This window comes from Diospyros lotus, chromosome 15 (genome assembly GCF_014633365.1).
Source record: "Diospyros lotus cultivar Yz01 chromosome 15, ASM1463336v1, whole genome shotgun sequence".
In the NCBI taxonomy this organism is placed as follows: domain Eukaryota; kingdom Viridiplantae; phylum Streptophyta; class Magnoliopsida; order Ericales; family Ebenaceae; genus Diospyros; species Diospyros lotus.
In genome coordinates, this window is record NC_068352.1 from 1,226,383 (window position 1) to 1,248,291 (window position 21,909).

Consider the following 21,909-nt stretch of genomic DNA (forward strand, 5'->3'; position numbering starts at 1 on the left):
TTGGTGTGAATAAAATAAAATTATTATTTTTTGAAAATTATTAATAATTTGTTTAAAATTTTTTACAATAATATGATTTGTACACTAACTTTTGACTCTCACAAAATTATAAATATTTTTTTAAGGAATTAACAACATTTTTTCATAAATTATTAATTATTTTTTAAAAATTATTATTATTATCAAAATATAACAATAAATTTATAGTTACGGGACATCATTTGTCTTGAGTCTCTAGTCTTTGGGAAACCCGTAAATTGCGTGGGCTTACCGAAAAGAAAAGAAGTATTTGTATAGTTTTTATAGAAGTTCTTGCGTAATTCGATTGAAGGGATGACTTCTTATTTATAGAAGTTAAGACTAATGGGTGAAAGAGCATCTTTGCCTTTAATTTGTTCTTAATTTCTTAGCAAAAATCTCATAGATAGTTGACACATTTTATGGGCTATAATTCGAAGGCTTCCTTCAAAACTGCATCTGTAGGACCTTGAGGAGGCTTCTAGAGGCCATAATCCAGAGGGTCTTCTAGGGACTACTCTATGAGAAAGGTCTCCAGGACTTCTACCTCTTGAATCTATTTTGGGTTATGACCCACTCTCTTAGACATATAAATTATAAATACTTTTATATTTAAAAATATAAATTTTTTTTATATAGTCTATAATTTTTAAAAATAATTAATAATTTATAAAAAAAAGTTATTAATTTGTTAAGACTAATAGATAGAGGAGTAAGACTAATAGGTGGAGAAGATGTTAGATGTGAGTTGACACATTTTTTATGGACCATAATTTAGAGGTTCTCCCAAAAATTGTACATCTCTAGACGCATTGTGTCCACATCATCCTCATTTCATGAGCTTGCGTCATAGCATGGGAAAAAGACACATTGCCTAATTTTATATTATTGGCTCACCTTAAAGGGCATCAATTTCACGGGAGTTTTTGTTTTGAAGTATAAATACCCACAATAGCTAGCTCTTGCCTCTACGTGCCAACTTCCCAACCAACCCACAAAAACAATAAGCAAAGAGAAGGCATATCTATGGCATTATCAACAGCGCAGGTTGAGGCTGAGGCCACCCGTCGCTCTGCCAATTACCATTCTTCCATTTGGGGGGATCGTTTCCTTGTTTATTCTGCTGCGTCTGTTACGGTACAAAACCACACTCATTAATTGTTACACAATTTCTTATGCAAATATCAGTATAAAAATATATAATAATAATTCCTACACAATTTCTTATACAAAAATTAATATAAAAATATATAATATAGCACTAAAACTCAACAACAAAGAGAGCACGATGAAGCTAACTCTTTTTAAGTGTTAGAACTTAATGTTGATCATTCTGTAGGAGGGAGTGGATGTAAGCGCAGAGCAGCGGCGACATGAGGAGCTGAAAGAGCGGATAAGAACGACGTTGGTGATCACAGCTGCTTCTGCCGACTTCATCGATGCCATCCAACGCCTGGGCGTAGCATACCATTTCGAGAGCGAGATCGAGACAGCATTGCAGCCCATGAACAGGACCTGGCATCATCGACGACTCGATGACGCCGGCGATGGTATTTGCGGCACTGCTCTCACTTTCCGGCTGCTCAGACAACAGGGGTTTCCTGTGTCTTCTGGTAATTAAACAATCCGTTGCTTCGTTTAATTAACAGCGTGTATATAGGAATGGATGATGATGTATCAGTTCCATGGACCAAACAACCAGATGTGTTCAATGAACTGAAGGGAAGACACGGCGAGTTTAAGGAATTCTTAACGAGAGATGTGGAGGCACTGCTAAGCTTGTACGAGGCTGCTCATCTCAGGGTGCGGGGAGAAGATGTCTTGGATGAGCTGGTCGCCTTCACCACTGCCCAGTTGGAGTCTGCCCTACCGGACCTAGGCGATGCTCTCGCCGGCAAGGTGATACATGCTCTAAACCAGCCCATCCGGACGGGCCTGACAAGGGTAGAGGCAAGGAGCTATATCTCTTTGTTTGAGCCAAAAGGCCATGATGATACACTCCTCCTGGACTTTGCCAAGTTAGATTTCAACCTGTTGCAGAAGCTACACCAAAGAGAGCTCAGTGAGATCACAAGGTTCTTCTGCTATCCAACAATATACTAAGCCTAAGTCAAAATAATAGAATTTTCTTATGTAGTTTGAGTTGGAAATGATTTGCATGTAAATGATACATATTTTTTAGGTGGTGGAAAGATTTAGATGTGCCAAAGAAGCTGCCATTTGCAAGAGATAGAGTGGTGGAGTGCTACTTTTGGATAATGGGAGTTTATTTTGAACCCCAGTATGAGCTCGGTAGAAGGATACTAACCAAAGTGATTGCTATGACCTCCATTATAGACGACACATACGATGTCTATGGGACCTTTGAAGAACTTGCTCTCTTCACTGATGCAGTTGAAAAGTTTGATTTTGTTCTCTTTTGAATAGTTCATTAAACTTGTCGCATATGCATGAATTGAAATGGATTAATCTAACGATGCCCAATTGCTTGATTTTTAGGTGGCATGTGGATGCTATACGTCAACTTCCAGAGTACATGAGGCTGTGTTACGAAGCATTGCTTGATATTTACAACATGATTGAGGAGGAGATGGCCAAACAAGGGAGGTCTTATGCCGTCGACTATGCAAAATTAGCAGTAAGCTTCATTGGTTCTTTCTTATTAGTTTATCTCATCAAAAAGCCATTAATTAATGTCAAGGTTGAATTTCTCAGATGAAGAAGTTAGTGAAGGCCTACTTTGAGGAGGCCAAATGGTTCCACCAAGGCTACACTCCATCCATGGAAGAGTACATGCAAGTGGCGCTCGTAACTGGTGCTTATGAGATGCTTTCGACCAATTCATTTGTTGGGATGGGTGATTTCGCCACCCAAGAGGCCTTTGATTGGGTGTCAAGTCGCCCTTTAATTGTTAGGGCTTCCTCTGTGATATGTCGACTCATGGATGACATGGCTGGTCATAAGGTAGATGACTTAAACATCAAAAACTTTTAGAAAAAATTTTTACCAATTTTTTTTTTTTTGACAATTTTAGCTGTGATTTCCTACCATTTCAAAAAGCTTTCCCCTTTGTGGTGATGTTTTCAGTCACAATGCCATCTTATATTGATAGCCTACTGAAATGATTTGAATGTATATTAATTTGACCATATGAACCAAAAGGTGAACTCGAATACTTCTCTATAGCTAGAATCAAAGCCTAGCTATAAAACCACAGTAGTATGAGTTTAATAAGCATTACTTGAATCATGCATGGTGAAGTGACATTTATATATCTAGAAAAGAACTTAACCTTAAATGGAGAAAACTTTGATACGATGGATTCTCACATTAATAGCCTATTGAGAAAGTTTTTCATATGCAAGCTACTTTTTTGAACCAATACAAAGTAATTTATTGTGTTGATTGTAGTTTGAGCAGGAGAGAGGGCACGTAGCCTCTGCTGTGGAATGCTACATGGAACAGTATAGAGCATCAGAGCAAGAGACAATGATTGAATTTGAGAAGCAAGTTAGAGATGCATGGAAGGACATTAATGCAGAGATGTTACAACCAACTGCAATGCCAATGCCTTTACTTGTGCGAGTCGCCAACCTTGCCAAAGTGATAAATGTTGTATACAAGAATGACGATGGCTACACTCATTCTGGGACCAAGTTTAAAGATTTTGTCACCTCCACACTTATTGAAGTCGTGCCAACCTAGAACCGCAAGTTCATACTATATTTCTTCTCCAATAAAGGTTAAAATCGGTTTCCTTATTATTTAAGCAAATAGTCTTTATGGTGTACTAAAGTCTTTATTAATTTCCATAATATATGTCCCTTTGTAACTTTTATATTCCAAAAGCAAAAATGTCAACAATAATTATTTTTAATATCAAATATCTTTTGATATTAAAAATATATTTAAAATTCAAATGAAATGTTGAAATTATTGGCTAATATTTTTTGAGTTAGTTTCTCAAGGTTGTGTTTTTTGATTGATGTCGGGACACTTAGTTATGACAATCATGTATTGATGTATTAATACATTTACAAAATCTAAATAATTTATTAATTTCCCCATTCAATAATTTTTTCACAATATCTAGTTAATGTCACACCAACATCATATACTCCAATTATCACATCTTATCCTATTCTCTATTCTCTTGTAGGTGACTTGAGTTATTGTATACTACAATGCCTCCAAGACGTCAAAATACTCACCAAAGAAATCTTCAAGAAATCGAGATGATTGAGCTATATAAACAAATTCAAAGAATTAATTATAATAAAGACTTGAAGTTTATGAAGGCCCAAGAATTAGAATGAAAATCCTTATGACAATATATAGCTCCAACAATGAAGTAGAAATCTATAATCATTTCCACAATAACTTTACGTCTTCTAAGGAGTAAATTTCACATCGATGTTGTCAATGTGTCAACCAAAGGTCTAATGACTTAGGTATAAAAGTTGAAATTCCATACTTTGAAGGGCGATTGCAACCAGATTTCTTCATCGATTAACTCCATATTGTGGAGTGAATTTCTTATCTCAAAGGTATTTCAAATGATAAGTGTGTTAAACTTATCTCTATTAAGTTAAAAATCTTAAGAGACGGGGAATGAGAAGGTAGACAGAAATTATACAGAAATCTACAGAAATTATCTTGGGATAAGATGGAACAAGAGCTCCAACACAAGTTCCTTCCAAAGCACTATGTATACAGAAATCTACACAAAGAAATTTGAACAATTATTCTTAAAGTCTAACATCAATGAAGCAGAGGAACATGCTATATAACTCATTATATTGGTGGACTACACAATGACATCATGCAACCCCTGTGTTACTAAACATTAAAGGATGCCATTCGTCTAGGCTTGAAGGTAGAAAAATAAAGATTACTAACTACTCAAAGGTATAAAAAGAATGTTGTCAAGCAAGGAAATCAAACCTCAAGGCATTTATATATCCTTCAAAGTTCAGCCATTGAAGATAGTTTCCAAAGGTGACAAGAAGCAAGGTCAAATCTTCAAGAAATACTCACCAAATAAATCTTCAATAAATCGAGATGACTGAGCTATAAAAACAAATTCAACAATTAATAATTTAAGCTTTTAAATGAGATGATAATTATCATTTTAATATAATATTAGAATAAATTCGAAATTTACATATTCAATGTTTACATATATTTACTATTATTTTATTATGCTAATTTGAGCACTGGAGATTACAAAGAAAAAATTAACCCCACTTTTATTCAAGATAGAAGTATATAATTTATTCCCACCAATTTCTCTTAAAAAAAGAATCCTCCCTAGTAGTAAACCTCCCAACCGACACCTATTAGAGAGAAGGGATAACAACAACCATTAAAAATACGAATTGTTTTTGAAAGATAACTTAATAATAATGGATTTCTCTGAATTAGGCTAGTATCAATTGTATATGTCACTACAAGAAATTTAGGATTTAGCGACGGAAATATTCCGTCGCTAAATCCAAAAAGCCGTTGCTAAATAAATTTAGCGACGGATTTTTTCCGTCGCTGAAATCATCGTCGCAAAAAAAGTTTTGCGACGGATCTGTCGCCAATTTAGCGACGGATCAGCGACGAAAAATTTTCGTTGCTAAATATAATTTTTTTTAAATTTGCGACGAAAATTTCCGTCGCTATTTTCTTAAAAAAAATTATTAAAAAAATAAAAATTTATTTTAGTGACGGAATATTCCGTCACTATTTTTAATTTTTTTTTATTTTGTAATATAAAATAAAAAAATAAAATTAAAAAATAGTTAGCGACGGTATCATTCCGTCGCTAACATATCTTAAAAAATAAAAAAAAATTAAAAATAAAATAACTAAAAAAATAATAATAATTAGAAATTAAAAAAATATTTTCACCACGTTAGAAAAAAAAACTACAATCCTAACAAACATAAAATTATTAAAAAATAAGATAATTAATTAATATTAAAAATTAATACTTAAATATTTAAATTTTAAATATAACCAAAAATATAATAAAATACAATCCTAAGAAACATTTCTAATTAACAAATAAAATAACACACCAAAAAAAACATAAAAAATATATGAACAGAAAACAACACCATATATAAATTTTTAATAAAATAACATAAAAAATATATATAAAAGAAATCAAAGAATATTTTTAATAATTCACTGAATAAACACAACAGCAAATATTACAAATCTACAAAATTTAATATAAGCAGCAAAAAAAAAAAAGAAAGAAAAATAAAAAAATTAAACCAAAAAAAACTAATGCTGAAAACATCACAAATTTACAAAATTTAACATAAAATGTAAAATAAATATCTAAAAAATTAAAAAAAATAATTAAACCCGCGAGAGAGGGTGAGCCGCGACCGAGCGAGCAAGCGAGAGAAGAGGGCGAGCTGTCGCGAGCGAGAGACGAGGGCGAGGGCGAGACAACGAGGGCGAGCAACTGAGAGGCGAGGGCGAGGAGCGAGTGAGAGCGAGGCAGCGAGGGCAAGCAGCGAGGGCGAGCAGCGAGCAAGAGACGAGGGCGAGGAGCAAGCGAGAACGAGACAGCGAGAGCGAGCAACTGAGAGGCGATGGCGAGTCGCGAGCGAGAGAAGAGGGCGAGACAGCGAGTGAGAGCAAGATAGCGAGGGCGAGCAACTGAGAGGCGAGGGCGAGCAGCGAGCGAGAGACGAGGGCGAGACAGCGAGAGCGAGGGTGAGGAGCGAGCGAGAGCGAGATAGTGAGGGCGAGCAACTGAGAGGCGATGGCGAGTCGCGAGCGAGAGACGAAGGCGAGACAGCGAGAGCGAGGACGATGGCGAGGCAGTTAGAGAGAGTGAGGCAGCGAGCGAGAACGAAGCAGAGAGCGAGAGCGAGAGACGAAAGTGGGGGAGGGCGAGGCAGAAGTGAGATGAGAGAGCGAGGGCGAGAGGTGAGGGTGAGAGAGCTAAAGAGGGTTAGAGATTTGGGGGGGGAGTTAGGGATTTTTGGGGGGGAAGGGAGGGGATTAGGGATTTTTGGGGGGGGATTTGGCAGGAAAGAGCGCGGGAAGATTCCCGCGCTCTTGAATTTATTTTATTTTTTAATATTTTAATTATATACAAAATAATATAACTTATAAAAATAATATTAATAATTATTTAATTGATAAAAATAATGTAATTTAAATAAAATTTTATTGTAATTATTTAAAATGTGATAATAAAATAATTTAAATTATTGTATTTAAAATTAATATTTATTTAAAAATTAATTTGATATATTGTATTATTTATTAATAGTTTGTTATATTAAAAAAATTAATTTTTCTATAAATAAAAATTATATTAAACGAAATCTACATAACATCTATAAATTTTTAGGGTAAATTTTGAGTTTTATAAAAAAATATAAAAAAAAAATTCAAAACATCCACCGAACTTAAGATTCTCAATTATAGAGTAGAACAATACTAATAGCAAAACCCATTTGATCAACATAGTAAATTTCAGATTGTTGAATTTCATCTATAACTCAGAGACAAAATTAGAGAGCACAAATAAACAGATATATTTATTTTTTTCTTGGTCAACATTAATGTTTATACATAACACTTATATTAGATAGTAACATATGATATTATTATTAAGTATAAGACACAATGTCGTCCATATATTATGATTTTTAAACTTTTTAGCTTAGCGAAAAATTTTCCAATTTATAAAGAGAAAGAGACAGAGCCAGCTCCACAGTGAAGCCAACTAGGCGGCTGCCTTGGGCCTCCAAATTTGAGAGGCCCCATAGTCTTAAAAAATTATAATTTTGCGACGTATTATTTTACTAAACAAGTAAATATAAAATTTATCTTTCTCATTCTTTTCCCACGTTTCTAAACCCACTAAACTTCCTTTTCTCTCCCACTAAATCCCATTTCCCTTCTCAATTAAACTCCCTTTTCTCTCTCTTTCTCTCTCTCACAGTAATTTGCATCACTGGTTGTCTGCTCATTTATTGCATGTTCTTCTTCTTCACTTCTTGCTTCAACTTCAATCTTCTTCAGGCTTCGTCGCTTCGACAGACTGCATCTATTCGGTAGTTTTAATTTCTTTTTACTTTAATTTTTTTTTTGGGTCCGTAAAGTATGTTATTTTTTCGGTTTTCGTATTGTTGTGATATTTTTGTTGGCTTTAATTTGTTGATTGTTGTTGTGTTGTGAAATTGTGATTATTGATTAATACTTAAGGTAGTTGTCTTCCTTTTTTTTTTTTTTTTATGATGTATCTCAAACCATTTTTATTTAGCATAGATAATTTGAGATGGGGTTTAATATAAATTTATAATACATTTTTCATAGAGTTAATGTAAATTTAAAAAAAAATTAAATATCATAATGCCAAAAAAAAAAAAAAATTGATTTTACATATAGTTGAACATAGTTCAACATATGTTGTTCAAATGAAAATTGCTCATTATTGGTGAATTTTAACTTATCTACATTTGTGTAGTTGATTAAACTTTATTTTTTTTAATTTAATAAAATGATATTTTTTCATAAGAATATATATTATTTATTTTTTTATAAAAAAAATTAATTTAAAATAATGTTTGTTTTCTAAAATTTAAAATAAAGAAAATTTCATTAATATTATGATTTTTAAACTTTTTATTTATTTTTCAAATATAGTGTTTTTTACATTTTGTACACATTTAATAAATATTACAAATAATTAATTATTATACATTTAATATTTTTTTATTTTATGCACATAAAATATATTAATTGATATAGTTAGAATTTAGCAATATTATGATTTTTAATATTAATATATTTATTTAAATTTTATAAATTAATTTTTTAATATTCATCTCATGGTTAAATGTATATTTAATTTTTTATAAAATTTAAATATTTAATATTCATTCCGTCACTAAAATTAAAAATTTAATTTTTATTTTTTTATTATTATTAAAATTTAGCGACGGAAATAATTTTTCGTCGCTAATCATAGCGATGGATTACTGTTTCCGTCGCTAAAAAATTATTTTTTTATTTTTTTTATTTTTTTGCGAGGGAATTTTTTTCCGTCGCTAAAATTAAAATTTTTATTTTTTAATTTTTTTATTATTATTAAAATTTAGCGACGGAAATAATTCTCCGTCGCTAGTTATAGCGATGGATTACTGTTTTTTTGCGAGGGAATTTTTTTCTGTCGCTAAAATTAAAATTTTTATTTTTTAATTTTTTTTATTATTATTAAAATTTAGCGATGGAAATAATTCTCCGTCGCTAATTATAGCGATGGATTACTGTTTCCGTCGCTAAAAAAATATTTTTTTATTTTTTTGCGACGGAATTTGTTTTCGTCGCTAAAATTAAAATTTTTATTTTTACTTTTTTTATTATTATTAAAATTTAGCTACGGAAATAATTTTCCGTCGCTAATTATAGCGATGGATTACTGTTTCCGTCGCTAAAAAATTATTTTTTTATTTTTTTGCGAGGGAATTTTTTTTCCGTCGCTAAAATTAAAATTTTTATTTTTTAATTTTTTCATTATTATTAAAATTTAGCAACGGAAATAATTCTCCGTCGCTAATTATAGCGATGGATTACTGTTTCCGTTGCTAAAAATTTATTTTTTTATTTTTTTGCGACGGAATTTGTTTCCGTCGCTAAAATAAAAATTTATATTTTTACTTTTTTTATTATTATTAAAATTTAGTTACGAAAATAATTTTCCGTCGCTAATTATAGCGATGGATTATTGTTTCCGTCGATAAAAAATTATTTTTTTATTTTTTTTGTGACGGAATTATTTTCCGTCGCTAAAATCTGTTGCTAATTTTACAAAAAAAAAAAAAATTCTTATTCCGTCGCAATTTCGTCGTTGTTCCATCGCAAAATAGCGAAGGAAATGTCCGTCGCTAAAAATCCGTCGCTAAATCCCGAATTTCTTGTAGTGTACACCCTAGAATTGTTTTCCAAATTTTATAATAAAAATTTTGTAAAAGCATTATTTTCACATCAACACAAGAAATATTAAAACAATAATTTTTATAAAACATGTAGTCATTCATTACTAATGTGCACAACACCATGGGCCCAAGTTCAAGATAGGTCCAAGAAAAATGTTAAAAAAGGGAGGTCTAAGAAACCTTCGAGATAGAGCAATCATCAGAAGACCCTCATTCTAGGAGCTTCTCCCAAGAAGCCTCAAGAGACCTTCCTAGGAACCATTCTTGAGTTCTAGAGATACAATTTCCAAAAGACCCTTTGGATTATAGGTTGCTAAGAATGCGTTAGCTCACCTCCAAAGTCTTTAGTTGAAAATCAGGAACAAAAGATCCCAAAAGATATGAATATCCTTCCATCTATCGGCATTCAACCTCTATAAATAGGAAGTGATCTCTTCAATCGAGGTACGCAAAAACTCTTATACAAACTAGTTGAATATTTCTTTGTTTTTTGGTTAAGACTAACTTAAGCGTTAGAGGGATTACTGTAGGAGACACCCCGCACTATATATTGACCATCTTTTGTTGGGTTTATAGTAGAGGTGTCAATAAATCACCTGAACGGATGATCCAATTTTAATTCAATATGAAATTAATTAATGAGTTTGGGTAGACTTTTAATAGGTTTGGTTTGTTATTGGGTTAACCTGATAAGAGTTTATTATGTTCGAGTTGATAGCATGTCAACCCGAAAAACTTCGAAACGAATCCAATAACAAGGCAAGATTTTGATTTTTTTTCAAGTTGTATCATATGGATGATGGATATACTATTCTTGGTTTATGTTTTGAATATTTTGGATTGTTCACAAAAATCATAATAAAACTAATCAATTAATTAATAATTTGTAGGTTACTTTATTTTATTTTTAGCTTTAATATTTTAATTAAAATAAGTACTTAAACTGGTTAATAGGTCAAGCTGACATGTTCATGTTAACCTTAACAAATATATGTTTATTAGTTCGCATGTCTAGATTCGAGTTAAGAATTTTTGACCCAATAAGCTAACAAATCAAATTAGGGTTGAACCTTAACAAATCGTGACTTTTTTTACTCAATAAACTAATAAATCAAGTTAGAGTTGAACGTTAACAAATTGTGACTCAATAGTGACCTATCCTATTTATTTATTTTGACACTCCTAACTTATTGGCCAAGCATTAAAACCTGTCATGTGTATATCTATAGATGATTTAGGTCTATAAATAGGTGTAATGACCTGTTGTTAAGATTCGAGTATGGTTTTGCATGCCTCAGTGTTAATATCTTGTTATGATTAATAGTTAGAGAATGGTTGTGTTGGATAATGATTAAGTGTGTAAGCTAAGTGATTAAACTAGATTTTTGGTTTTGTGTCTGAATATATGTGAGAATGGTAGCTTAGATATCCAAATATAGGCTAGGGTATTTGAATAAGGGCCTAGGCATTCACATGTGTGAGTTTTGGGCCTTATTTGGATAACACATGAGGTATTCAGATACCCCTATGGCTTGTTGAGTCACACATTCAGATGGGAAGCTTAACATCCGGATGTCCCACTTGATTAATGTCTCTCACATTCGGATAGGGTGCTTAGCATTCGGATGCCCCACGTTTCAGGATTTTAGTTTTCCCTTGCAACTCGATTTTCATTATGATGCAACCCGAATAGCTCAAAACTCAAAACATGAAAGTTGTATATCTTTCTCTTTTCATTCCATAGCTTCTTGAATCACCTTGATCGGAGTTTGGACGAAAAAGTTATGCCCAGAATACGAAGAGATGTCGAATTTGTCAAAATCTCCATTTTTCATTAATGCCTCTCATATTTGGATATCCACTGTAATATCCTGATATCACTCACATAAGCTTGGCCCAACTTTGTTTCTTGCATCCAAAGGCCCTTTGGCATATTCAGATGGCTCTCACAATAATCAAGCCACTATATTCAGATGTCTTTTCTCTATATCTGGATACTACTCACATAAACTTGCAACTTTGTCCCTTGCATCCGAATGTCCTTTGTCATATCTAGATGGCTCTCACAATAATAAAGTGGCTATATCCAGATATCTGCTCCCAATATTCGGATGTCTTCCACTATCATCAACTCCCAGGCCATTTTCTCGACCCAGACCTTAGCTTTTCAGGTGACATATTGGAGAATTTTTCTTCCCATCTCGCCACATATGTTCCTCCACTTTCTTTTGCTCCATATATATATAAATATAGGTAGAGTCAGGGGAAGTAAATTAATTACAATGAGTGGCCGAGAGACGACACAGTGAAGAAGAAGAAGAAGAAGAAGAAGAAGAAACAGTTGGAGCCAAGCGTTTGGAAGTTCGATTTCAGGCAAGTTCTTTCCCTTTTTTTCCTCCTGATGTAAGTTCTCTTCCCTTCTCTTCCTCCATATGCGAGCTCTTGTTGCCCTTGTTTCCTCTCAAAGTCGTTGGGTCTAATTACCGTCAGTAAGGTGAAGAGGTTGAACTTTTTCCAGCTCGTGGGTCTCCTTGTATGCTTGGAAAGGCTCGATTACCCTTCGTATTTGTTGTTGGGAATAAAGCTAGGTCATGATTTGGGTAAGTTCCAGCTGGGACAGTGCAAGGGTGCTATTGTGGCCGAGAGTACATTGAATGTGCTTTATGTGATTTTCTATATTTTGTCATCCCAAATGCATGCAAGGGTTCGAGATTATACATTTGGGGGTTACATATGACTTGTGTGCTTGGACATGGGCATGCTAGGTTGATTTAATACTTAGGTTGACACGAGCATTTCATTCGGCATGTTATTTCCTATATGGGCGAGGCTTGACATGATACATGGCTTATAGGGGCTTTGTATCGCATTATGGCCTACTACGCCACCACCCTTATTTGTTATGCATTTGCATGGTTCTTGGCACTGGTTCTAGTATTACAGTTGTACGGTGTTAGTTAATCAAAATCGAGTTTATGTTACGGACGTTCTAACGTGCCGAGCGAGTTTCGACTCGAGTTATGGGTGTTGGTCGCTCCCACCCGAGCGAGCTTCAGCTTGAGTTACAGGTATAACTTACTTCAAGGCAGTAGCAGGTTTGTGATATGGACTTAAGTGTTAGTGCATTTTTATTTGGACCCCAAGATCCGATACGTGCATATCTTTGTTATGCAGTTGGTACCTATTATTCCATATATGATTGGTTGCCATCTTTGTATGAGTTTTGCACTTAGGTGCGGGTTATTCTTTAACTTCCTTATTCCTGACAGCCTTTCCTTCATATATGTTTACTGAGTCTTGTGACTCACTTTTGCTTCTCTTCATTCCAAATAAGGGAAATGACAGAGATGGGGGTGAGTCTAGTGGTGTTGAACCTACCTAAGTAGCTCGTGTACAAGGTAGTCCATGTTAACCTTACCATGGGACAGAGTTGTATGACAAGGTTGTTGTATCTTTTGAGTTTTTGGTTGGTTTGTATATATGTAAACCCTATAACCCTGTGGGTCAGTTGTGTTTTGAAATGCATGCCTAGGTTGTGGTTTTTGCTTTCGTTGTTATATTTATTATTAGGTATATGTGAATTCAGGTGTGCATGCATAGTAGGTCTATCATTTCCCTTTGGTTTCCTTTTTCCCTCGGGGCCACCTGCTAGGGTTCTTCGGCTTGATTAAGAGATCTGGTTGAAGGTCTCATAATAGGTGTCAAATGCTCTAGAATTAGTTGTAGTTATATCACTTTTGTTGTAGTAATATTTGCTTAATGATATTTTGAGTATGTCAATATCATTTTTATACTATCAATTATTTACTTAGTGATATTTTATTTTTTCTACCCATGATTTTTGCCAATTTAAATTTTTTACATAAAATTTTGTGTTTGTATGTAATTGATTGGTTTGATTATAGTTTGTTGTGAGTCCAATTTGGTAACAGATCCACTCACCTATACATGTGAAACTAGTGTCACATGGACAAAAGACTAAAACTTTGAGTTTCATTGTCGACCATCCTAATCATGTATCATTCTTGATCTCATCTTTGCTTCCATTCTCATCCATCCATCGACATGAGATTTGTGAGATTTTTTTCTTGTCTAATACAATTGTGAGCACACTTTCTTTCCTCATGGCCCAATAATCCAGCAACAATAGAAAAATTTGGGAAGATGCTCATATGAGAGCATAACTCGGATCAGATTAATCCCAAACAACGAAAGTTTTAGTCTTTTTCAAAGTGGTTTTGATATAGCTAGTTTAATCCTCAAACACATAAATCGACCTATGCTACCTCCCTTCACATCACATTCCTCAAATCTTCCACAGCCATTATAGGTTAATTTGTCAACCTCTTTATTGATTTGAATTATCATTCATTCATTTGGTTTAATCAATTTCAAAATTCATTATTAATTGATGAACACTCAATTTAATTAATTAATTAAGCCTCCTAAAATTCATGATTAACCACAAAATATGAATTTTGTTTTTCATTAAATATCTTAAAAGTATATTATGATACAAGGTGTGACAAATGTCATTTTAGAAATATTGGGATAGTTTCACACTAACAAAATTAAGATCTTAAACCTTACAAGTCTTTGTGAAATAATAATAATAAAAAAAAAGCCGATCTAAGTAAGGATAGTTTAACAATAAATCTAATAAAAAGAAAATATTATACTAAATTTTAAATGAATTTCTATAGTTATCTCAAAATATTTTAATAACATGCAAGCAAGTTAGAAATAATTTGAATACTCGATATTATATATGTTAAATAACCAGTTAGGGTAAGTGTTTTCCCTTAGTCAAAAACTTAGCCTATCCATATGTCTCTCACAAGCAAATTCTCTTGTGGAGTGTCTCCATAGTTGAGGACTTGAAAGAAGGGCCAACCATTTTCCTTGGCGACAAGCATAAATATAAATTTTGCATTTGAAAGGTAGCATATCTTAATCCACCAATTGATATATATTAGCATCCCATAGGATTATGGTGACAACCCTCAATGCATGGCCAACCATCAATACTGGGGCACTCACGATCTATGCCATTCTTCCCCACCCAACCCGGTGTGCTCCTACGCCTCTAGCTAAGCAATGAAATCAACATTGAGTGTCCTCTACCCATGCATTCCACTTAGGAGTGCATGGCGTGAAACATCTTTAGGTAGGGGCATATTCAAGAAATAGGTGGACAGTGGGTTACGTGAGGTAGGCAAAGGGCAAAGGGCTAAAAAGGGTAGATCTAGAGAACATGTGGGCATTGAGTTGAGGTTGGCCAACCCCCATTTGGATCTGCCAATGCCTTTAGCCTATTTGCCTTTTCTTATAGAAGCTTTAAAGATGCATGCCCTCACTCGACACTCCAACCATCCAATGCACACCTATTGTGTTCCCACTAATCTAGCTCTAATACTATTTGTCATATAGCCAAATAGTAATCAAAGGGAGAGGCCAACCATCCTTCTCAAGCAACAAGTATAAACAATATAAATTTCACATCTAAAAAATGACATACCTCCCTTCACAATTATTGTGTATCAAGAGCATGCAAGAATATGAAAACAACCCTTAATGTGCAATTAACTCTCAACCCTAAATAATCACAATTATAAAAACAACCCTTAATATTCGATTAACTCTCGACCCTAAATACTCACAATATGTTAATTGTGAATAGTCTACATGACAATGATAGTCATCTCCATCCACACAACACAAACATACGTGGAGAAGCCAATTTAAACCAAAACTAATTGAACGTGACTTTTTATCCATTTTGGCTTGCTTTGACTTCATGATCCCACCACTTACTAGAGGCCAACAATAATAATGGAGGGAAAAAACAACACTTCTAGCTCTCTTTTTAATTTCTTTTAAAATTTTATTTTTTAAATTATAATAAATTTATCTCTTAAATTCAGACAATTAGAGTCAAAATAATTATTGGAGGTAAAAATTATTAAATGTCTTTAAATATTTTATTATGTGTCTTTAACAATAATTGTCGCTAAAAGTATAATTAGATACACAAGTAAATAAGACATAGATATAACTAATCTGTTATTTATACTATTATAAAAGCAAAAAATAGGTCTTGGTGTTATGAAATATTGTCAGTAAAGCATTTTTCTAAAATATACCATTTATGTAGCTTGCTTAAAAAAATAAAAATTAATTATATTAATAAAATTTAAACTTATGAACATCTCTACGCAGTAATTGACTTTTAAAACAAATTTACCACTATATTAAAGCTCGTTTCATTAAAAAATTTTCTAAAAAAATAAATTTATATAGTTATTGTCTCTTTTTTCAATAAATAAGAATTATATTAACAAAAAAAAGAATGGCAAAAGTTCAAAATTAATAATGATAAATAACTAAACACACAAAGAGCAAAACCAGACTGAGGTCAGGTCTGTAATCACAAAGAGCCCAATCCCCATTAGAAAGATCAAGTGTGTGCTGGGCCCTTTGATAACCTGCTTCAGAATTATTAATTGATCCACCCAAATCCCGATTGCATGGGCCAGGCTCAATTAATTCTTCAGAATTATTGACGCGAATTCCCCACCACTGATTGGCCTTCCATCAAACCAAATGCGGGGCCCACCTGACAAACTATGCGTCCAATCTTGCCCCCCTTTGGGGATTCCCATCCAAATTTGGAAAAATCAAATACTACTGAATTATCTTACACTTAATTTTTTTTTGATTTTTCTGCACAGACATCCCCTTGTTATTATAGAAATAAATAAAATACTTTGTTGTTAAAGAAATCTTATCAATAGAGTGAATTTTTAAAATATTCTTTATATATTTTATTTTAAAAAATCAAAATTAATTTTATTATTAAAATTTTAACTTATAACCTCTAAACTCATAATAAATATAATTTCATTGCTATACTAAATTTTATCTATCTTTAATTTTTTTCTAAAAAAATAAAAATTAAACTATAATTATTAATTTCCATCACACAGAATTTTTTATTTATTTACTTACGCATGTATAACATGGGTTATATTTTTAATATTAAATAATTTAAAGACATAATATTATTTTTAAAATATATATATTTTTAACTCTAATTCTGAAACACTTATCTTAAAAATAATATTTAAAATTTAAAACTAACCCATCCTTTAGATGTTTCCTAAATTTTAAAGGTGAAAAAAAGGAGCCCGAGCAGATGTGGTGGGCTATCTTTTTGTAGCCACAAAAGTTGTTCCATTATAGCCATGTAAACAAATTTGATTATCCAATTATTTTTATTTTATCAATAAAAAAGAAAAATTCACTAAAATAATTATGATTACAAAAAAATATTACCATAAAAATTGTAAATTAATTTTTTTTAAAATATTTAATAATCATAGAGTGCGAGAGAATATAGATGAAAATGAGATTCCTACAAAAAATTATCCGATTGTTGCGTATGAAGAAATGGGGCGACCCGTTCCCTCAAAATGGGATTCCCACAAAGTTGTTTCTCAAAATGAGATTCCCACAAAGGAAAGCATGACATAATATACTCTCAATTGTAAATTAAAAAAATTTATCAAAATATTTAATAATCATAGAGTGGGAGGGACTATAAATAAGAATGAGATTCTCACAAAAGATTGTTTAGTTGCTATGAAGATGTAAGACGATTCATTCCCAAATGAAGGAAATATTTAATTTTCATCACAAAATAGATAAAAAAAAATCTTTATATTTCATGGAATTGGAAAGTTAAAGCCAAGTGATGTCCCATTTAATGTTTTTTCTGACCATCAACAATTGATAAAAAATTATCTGTTTGGTAGTCTTTGACAACTGAATTGTAGTCATTTGATAATTTAAGTTTGTTGATAAGTAAATTCTATGAAAATCTAGTGGTTGACATACCCTACCTACCATATATCACTAAGTTTGTCGAGTAGCTGCCTTTCTTTTTTAGTTGTGCCCATGTAGATTGGTACTTTACATGCCAACTTGATGTAACCTTATCCTTTGAGGATCCCCCAATTTTGGAAAGATCTCTATTTCTTTATGTGCTATGTCCAATGAGCCCCTCCAATTGCATTATTCCCCAACTTCAATAGAGAGCTATGGTGAAGTACACAACCACCTACGCTTATATCCAACCAATTACACTACCTTGCCCTGGCCTTGGAACTTGCCAAACCTACAGTGTCAACCTTAACTCACAATCACCCTCCTAGTGACACTATGTCAACCTTCTTCCTAGACCACTCCCATCTCAAAATCGTCTAGCCACTAAAATCACCAACACAGGAGAGTAAAACAAGAAAAAATAAAAAGTAAGAGAACACAAAAGCTATAAAGAGAAGCTCTAAAGACTCTTGTTGAAGATATAATTAATACAATTGAGAAAAGATCTTTATTTACAGTCTTCAGGCATATGTACAAAAGATGAAAATATGCATGTTATCTTTATCTACAAGGATACAATTACAAATTAAAGTTAGTTTATCCTCATCTTGAACCAATCGGATAACTTTAAAATATTACAAATTAAACTAGCCCTAAATTATTTCACATAGCATATCAATCATGTCACCTTGTGTAGATATTTTGAGGGATCCTCTATGACATTGCCATCAATTTTGTCTGGTCACATCCACATGTCCAATTATATGCATCTTCGCAACATATTTAGTTAATGTCTAGTCACACTCTTGACCCCAATCATCCATAAAACATTTTATCATAGCCAAGTGTCATTCATATGCCACTTGTGCTCCTAATCATCTTTTGTTTTACAAGTCTCTTAAAAAATTAAAGACTGAAAACTAATTAAGGATTAAAGAAAAATGTTCTTCTACGGCTATAAATTAATTATTGTATTTTGATAATAACAATTACAAATGTCAGCAAGTAATGAGATCACTAATTTAATTCATAAAATAGATAAATTAGCATAAATATGAGTTTTAAAATTTATTTTGGATTTTGTAATTGAAATGTTAAATTTACCTTACATGAACTTAAAATTGTAAATGATATTACATTATTTAAGAAGTGTTGGAGATCAAATCATACACCCATAATTGTTATCCCTATGACCATATTGATTGATTGGCCTCACCAATAATTGTAAATGATATTACATTATTAATAGGTCACGATGGTATTCTTAATATACCGTTAATTATAGCAAATTAATTAACAGCGCCATGTATGGGAATCATCTGAGGGGACATTCTTGCTATAAATGTCAATCCCACTACAAGCTCATGCCTCTCATGTTCAAAATAAAAGAAAAAAATGGAATTATCTGTTAATCTTTCTGCCGTTCCGGTTGCACAGAATTGTGTGGCACCGGAGATCACCCGCCGCTCGGCCAATTTCCATTCTACTGTCTGGGGAGATCATTTCCTCGCATATGCTTCTTCCCAAGTTCTGGTATCAAGATAATGTAGAGAGAGTTGCATTTTTGTGATGATGAAAATGAATTAATTGGCTAATTTGGGTTGGTGGTGTTGTCGATTTGGCAGGACGCGAAGGCACAGCAGCAACACGAGCAGCTGAGAGATGAGCTCAGGAAGACATTGTCGAACGCTGCTTCTGCCGACTTGATCGATGCCATCCAACGCCTGGGCGTGGCTTACCATTTCGAGAGCGAGATCGAGGCAGCATTGCAGCGCATGCACAGGACCTGGCATCATCAACGGCTCGGTGACGCCAGCGATAGTGTTTACGGCACTGCTCTCACTTTCCGGCTACTCAGACAACACGGATTTCCTGTGTCTTCTGGTAATTAACCAATCCCTTGCTTCGTTTAACAGCGTGTATATATGTATGGATGATGATGCATCAATTCCATGGACCAAACAACCAGATGTGTTCAAGGAACTGAAGGGAAGAGACGGCCAGTTTAAGGAATGCTTAACGAGAGATGTGGAGGCACTGCTAAGCTTGTACGAGGCTGCGCATCTCAGGGTGCGGGGAGAAGACGTCTTGGATGAGCTGGTCGCCTTCACCACTGCCCAGTTGGAGTCTGCCCTGCCGGACCTAGGCGATGTTCTTGCCGGCAAGGCGATACATGCTCTAAACCAGCCCATCCGGACGGGCCTGACGAGGGTAGAGGCAAGGACCTATATCTCTTTGTTTGAGCCAAAAGGCCACGATGATACACTCCTCCTGGACTTTGCCAAGTTAGATTTCAACCTATTGCAGAAGTTACACCAAAGGGAGCTCAGTGAGATCACAAGGTTCTTCTGTTTTCCAACAATATACTAAGCCTAAGTCAAAATAATAGAATTTTCTTATGCAGTTTGAGTTGGAAATGATTTGCATGTAAATGATATATATTTTTTAGGTGGTGGAACGATTTAGATGTGCCAAAACAGCTCCCGTTTGCAAGAGATAGAGTGGTGGAGTGCTACTTTTGGATAATGGGAGTTTATTTCGAACCTCAGTATGAACTCGGTAGAAGGATACTAACCAAAGTGATTGCTATGACCTCCATTATAGACGACACATATGACACCTATGGCACTTTGGAAGAACTTGCCCTCTTCACTGATGCAATTGAAATGTTTGATTTTGTTTTCCTTGGAATAATTCATTAAACTCGTCATCCATACATGAATTGAAATGGATCCCCTAATGAGGCCCAATTGCCTCATTTTTAGGTGGCATGTCGGCGCTACATGTCAACTTCCAGAGTACATGAGGCTGTGTTACGAAGCATTACTTGATATTTACGACATGATTGAGAAGGAGATGGCCAAACAAGGGAGGTCTTACGTCGTTGACTATGCAAAATCAGCAGTAAGTTTCATTGGTTCTTTCTTAGTTTATCTCATCAAAAGGCCATTAATTAATGTCGACGTTGAATTTCTCAGATGAAGAAGTTGGTGAGGGCCTACTTTGAGGAGGCCAAATGGTTCCACCAAGGCTACACTCCATCCATGGAAGAGTACATGCAAGTGGCTCTCATAACCAGTGCTTATGAGATGCTTTCGACCATTTCATTTGTTGGGATGGGTGATTTGGGCACCCTAGAGGCCTTTGATTGGGTGTCAAGTTTCCCTTTAATTGTTAAGGCTTCTTCTGTTGTAGGTCGACTCACGAATGACATTGTTGGCCACAAGGTAGACAATTGAGACATTACATTAAGTTTTTTGGTAAAATTTTTGTTGTTTGTGACTTGATGGAGTCATTTATGTGATGACTGATTATGTTAATTCTATATAGACTAAGCAAGAGAGAAGACATGTAGCCTCGACTATGGAATGCTACATAGAACAATATGAATATAATAAGTATATATATGTATACATGCATGCATTAGATATAATGAGTTGTTATGTTAATTCGATATAGTTTGAGCAAGAGAGAGGGCATGCAGCCTCTGCTGTGGAATGCTACATGGAACAATATGGAGTATCAGAGAAAGAGGCAATGGTAGAGCTCAAGAAGCAAGTTGGAGAAGCATGGAAAGACATTAATGCAGAGATGTTGCAGCCAACTAAAGTGGCAATGCCTCTACTTGTGCGAGTCCTCAACCTTGCCAGGGTGATAAACTTCATATACTCGCATGGAGATGGCTACGTTCATTCTATCACCAAGCTCAAAGATATTATCACCTCCTTGTTTGTTCAAGCTGTCCCAACATAAGCCCTATTGTTCTCAGCTAAGCAATGTGTATGCATTATTGTAGCAAAATAACTTGGAAACAAGGTTTCCAAATGCAAGTTTTTATAAGGTTATGTTTGTATTCATTCATCCTTGTACATATATTGAAAATGCTTATGGATGGATCACCAAAGTCTACTTTGGTGAAGACAAAGGCTCTTGCTCCAAACCCTCTTCACTTGTAACGCTACTCTACTTTGAAAGAAAAGTTAGGTCGACATGTTGTCTACTCATATCAACGTGCCCTCTGACATTACAAGAAAACAACTGTTTAAAG

At 33.8% G+C, this 21,909-nt stretch overlaps 2 protein-coding genes across 3 annotated transcripts; both read left to right on the forward strand.

The window, feature by feature from the left end:
- The first annotated feature begins 1,004 nt into the window (after nt 1–1,004).
- On the forward strand, nt 1,005–21,200 carry LOC127792159 ((-)-germacrene D synthase-like). 2 transcript variants are annotated; one of them, XM_052322554.1, is made up of 7 exons: nt 1,005–1,155; nt 1,358–1,631; nt 1,721–2,093; nt 2,201–2,419; nt 2,518–2,656; nt 2,734–2,982; nt 3,430–3,942. In XM_052322554.1, the coding sequence occupies exons 1-7, from the start codon at nt 1,045–1,047 to the stop codon at nt 3,721–3,723; spliced, it is 1,659 nt and encodes a 552-aa protein (XP_052178514.1). In that variant the 5' UTR covers nt 1,005–1,044; the 3' UTR covers nt 3,724–3,942. The 2 variants fall into 2 exon arrangements, with proteins under 2 accessions (XP_052178514.1, XP_052178516.1); XM_052322556.1 differs by lacking the exons at nt 2,734–2,982; nt 3,430–3,942 and adding an exon at nt 20,840–21,200.
- LOC127792162 ((-)-germacrene D synthase-like) lies at nt 19,205–20,453 on the forward strand. Its single transcript, XM_052322558.1, has 3 exons — nt 19,205–19,394; nt 19,487–19,745; nt 19,831–20,453. The coding sequence occupies exons 1-3, from the start codon at nt 19,257–19,259 to the stop codon at nt 20,229–20,231; spliced, it is 798 nt and encodes a 265-aa protein (XP_052178518.1). The 5' UTR covers nt 19,205–19,256; the 3' UTR covers nt 20,232–20,453.
- Nucleotides 21,201–21,909: the final 709 nt, after the last annotated feature.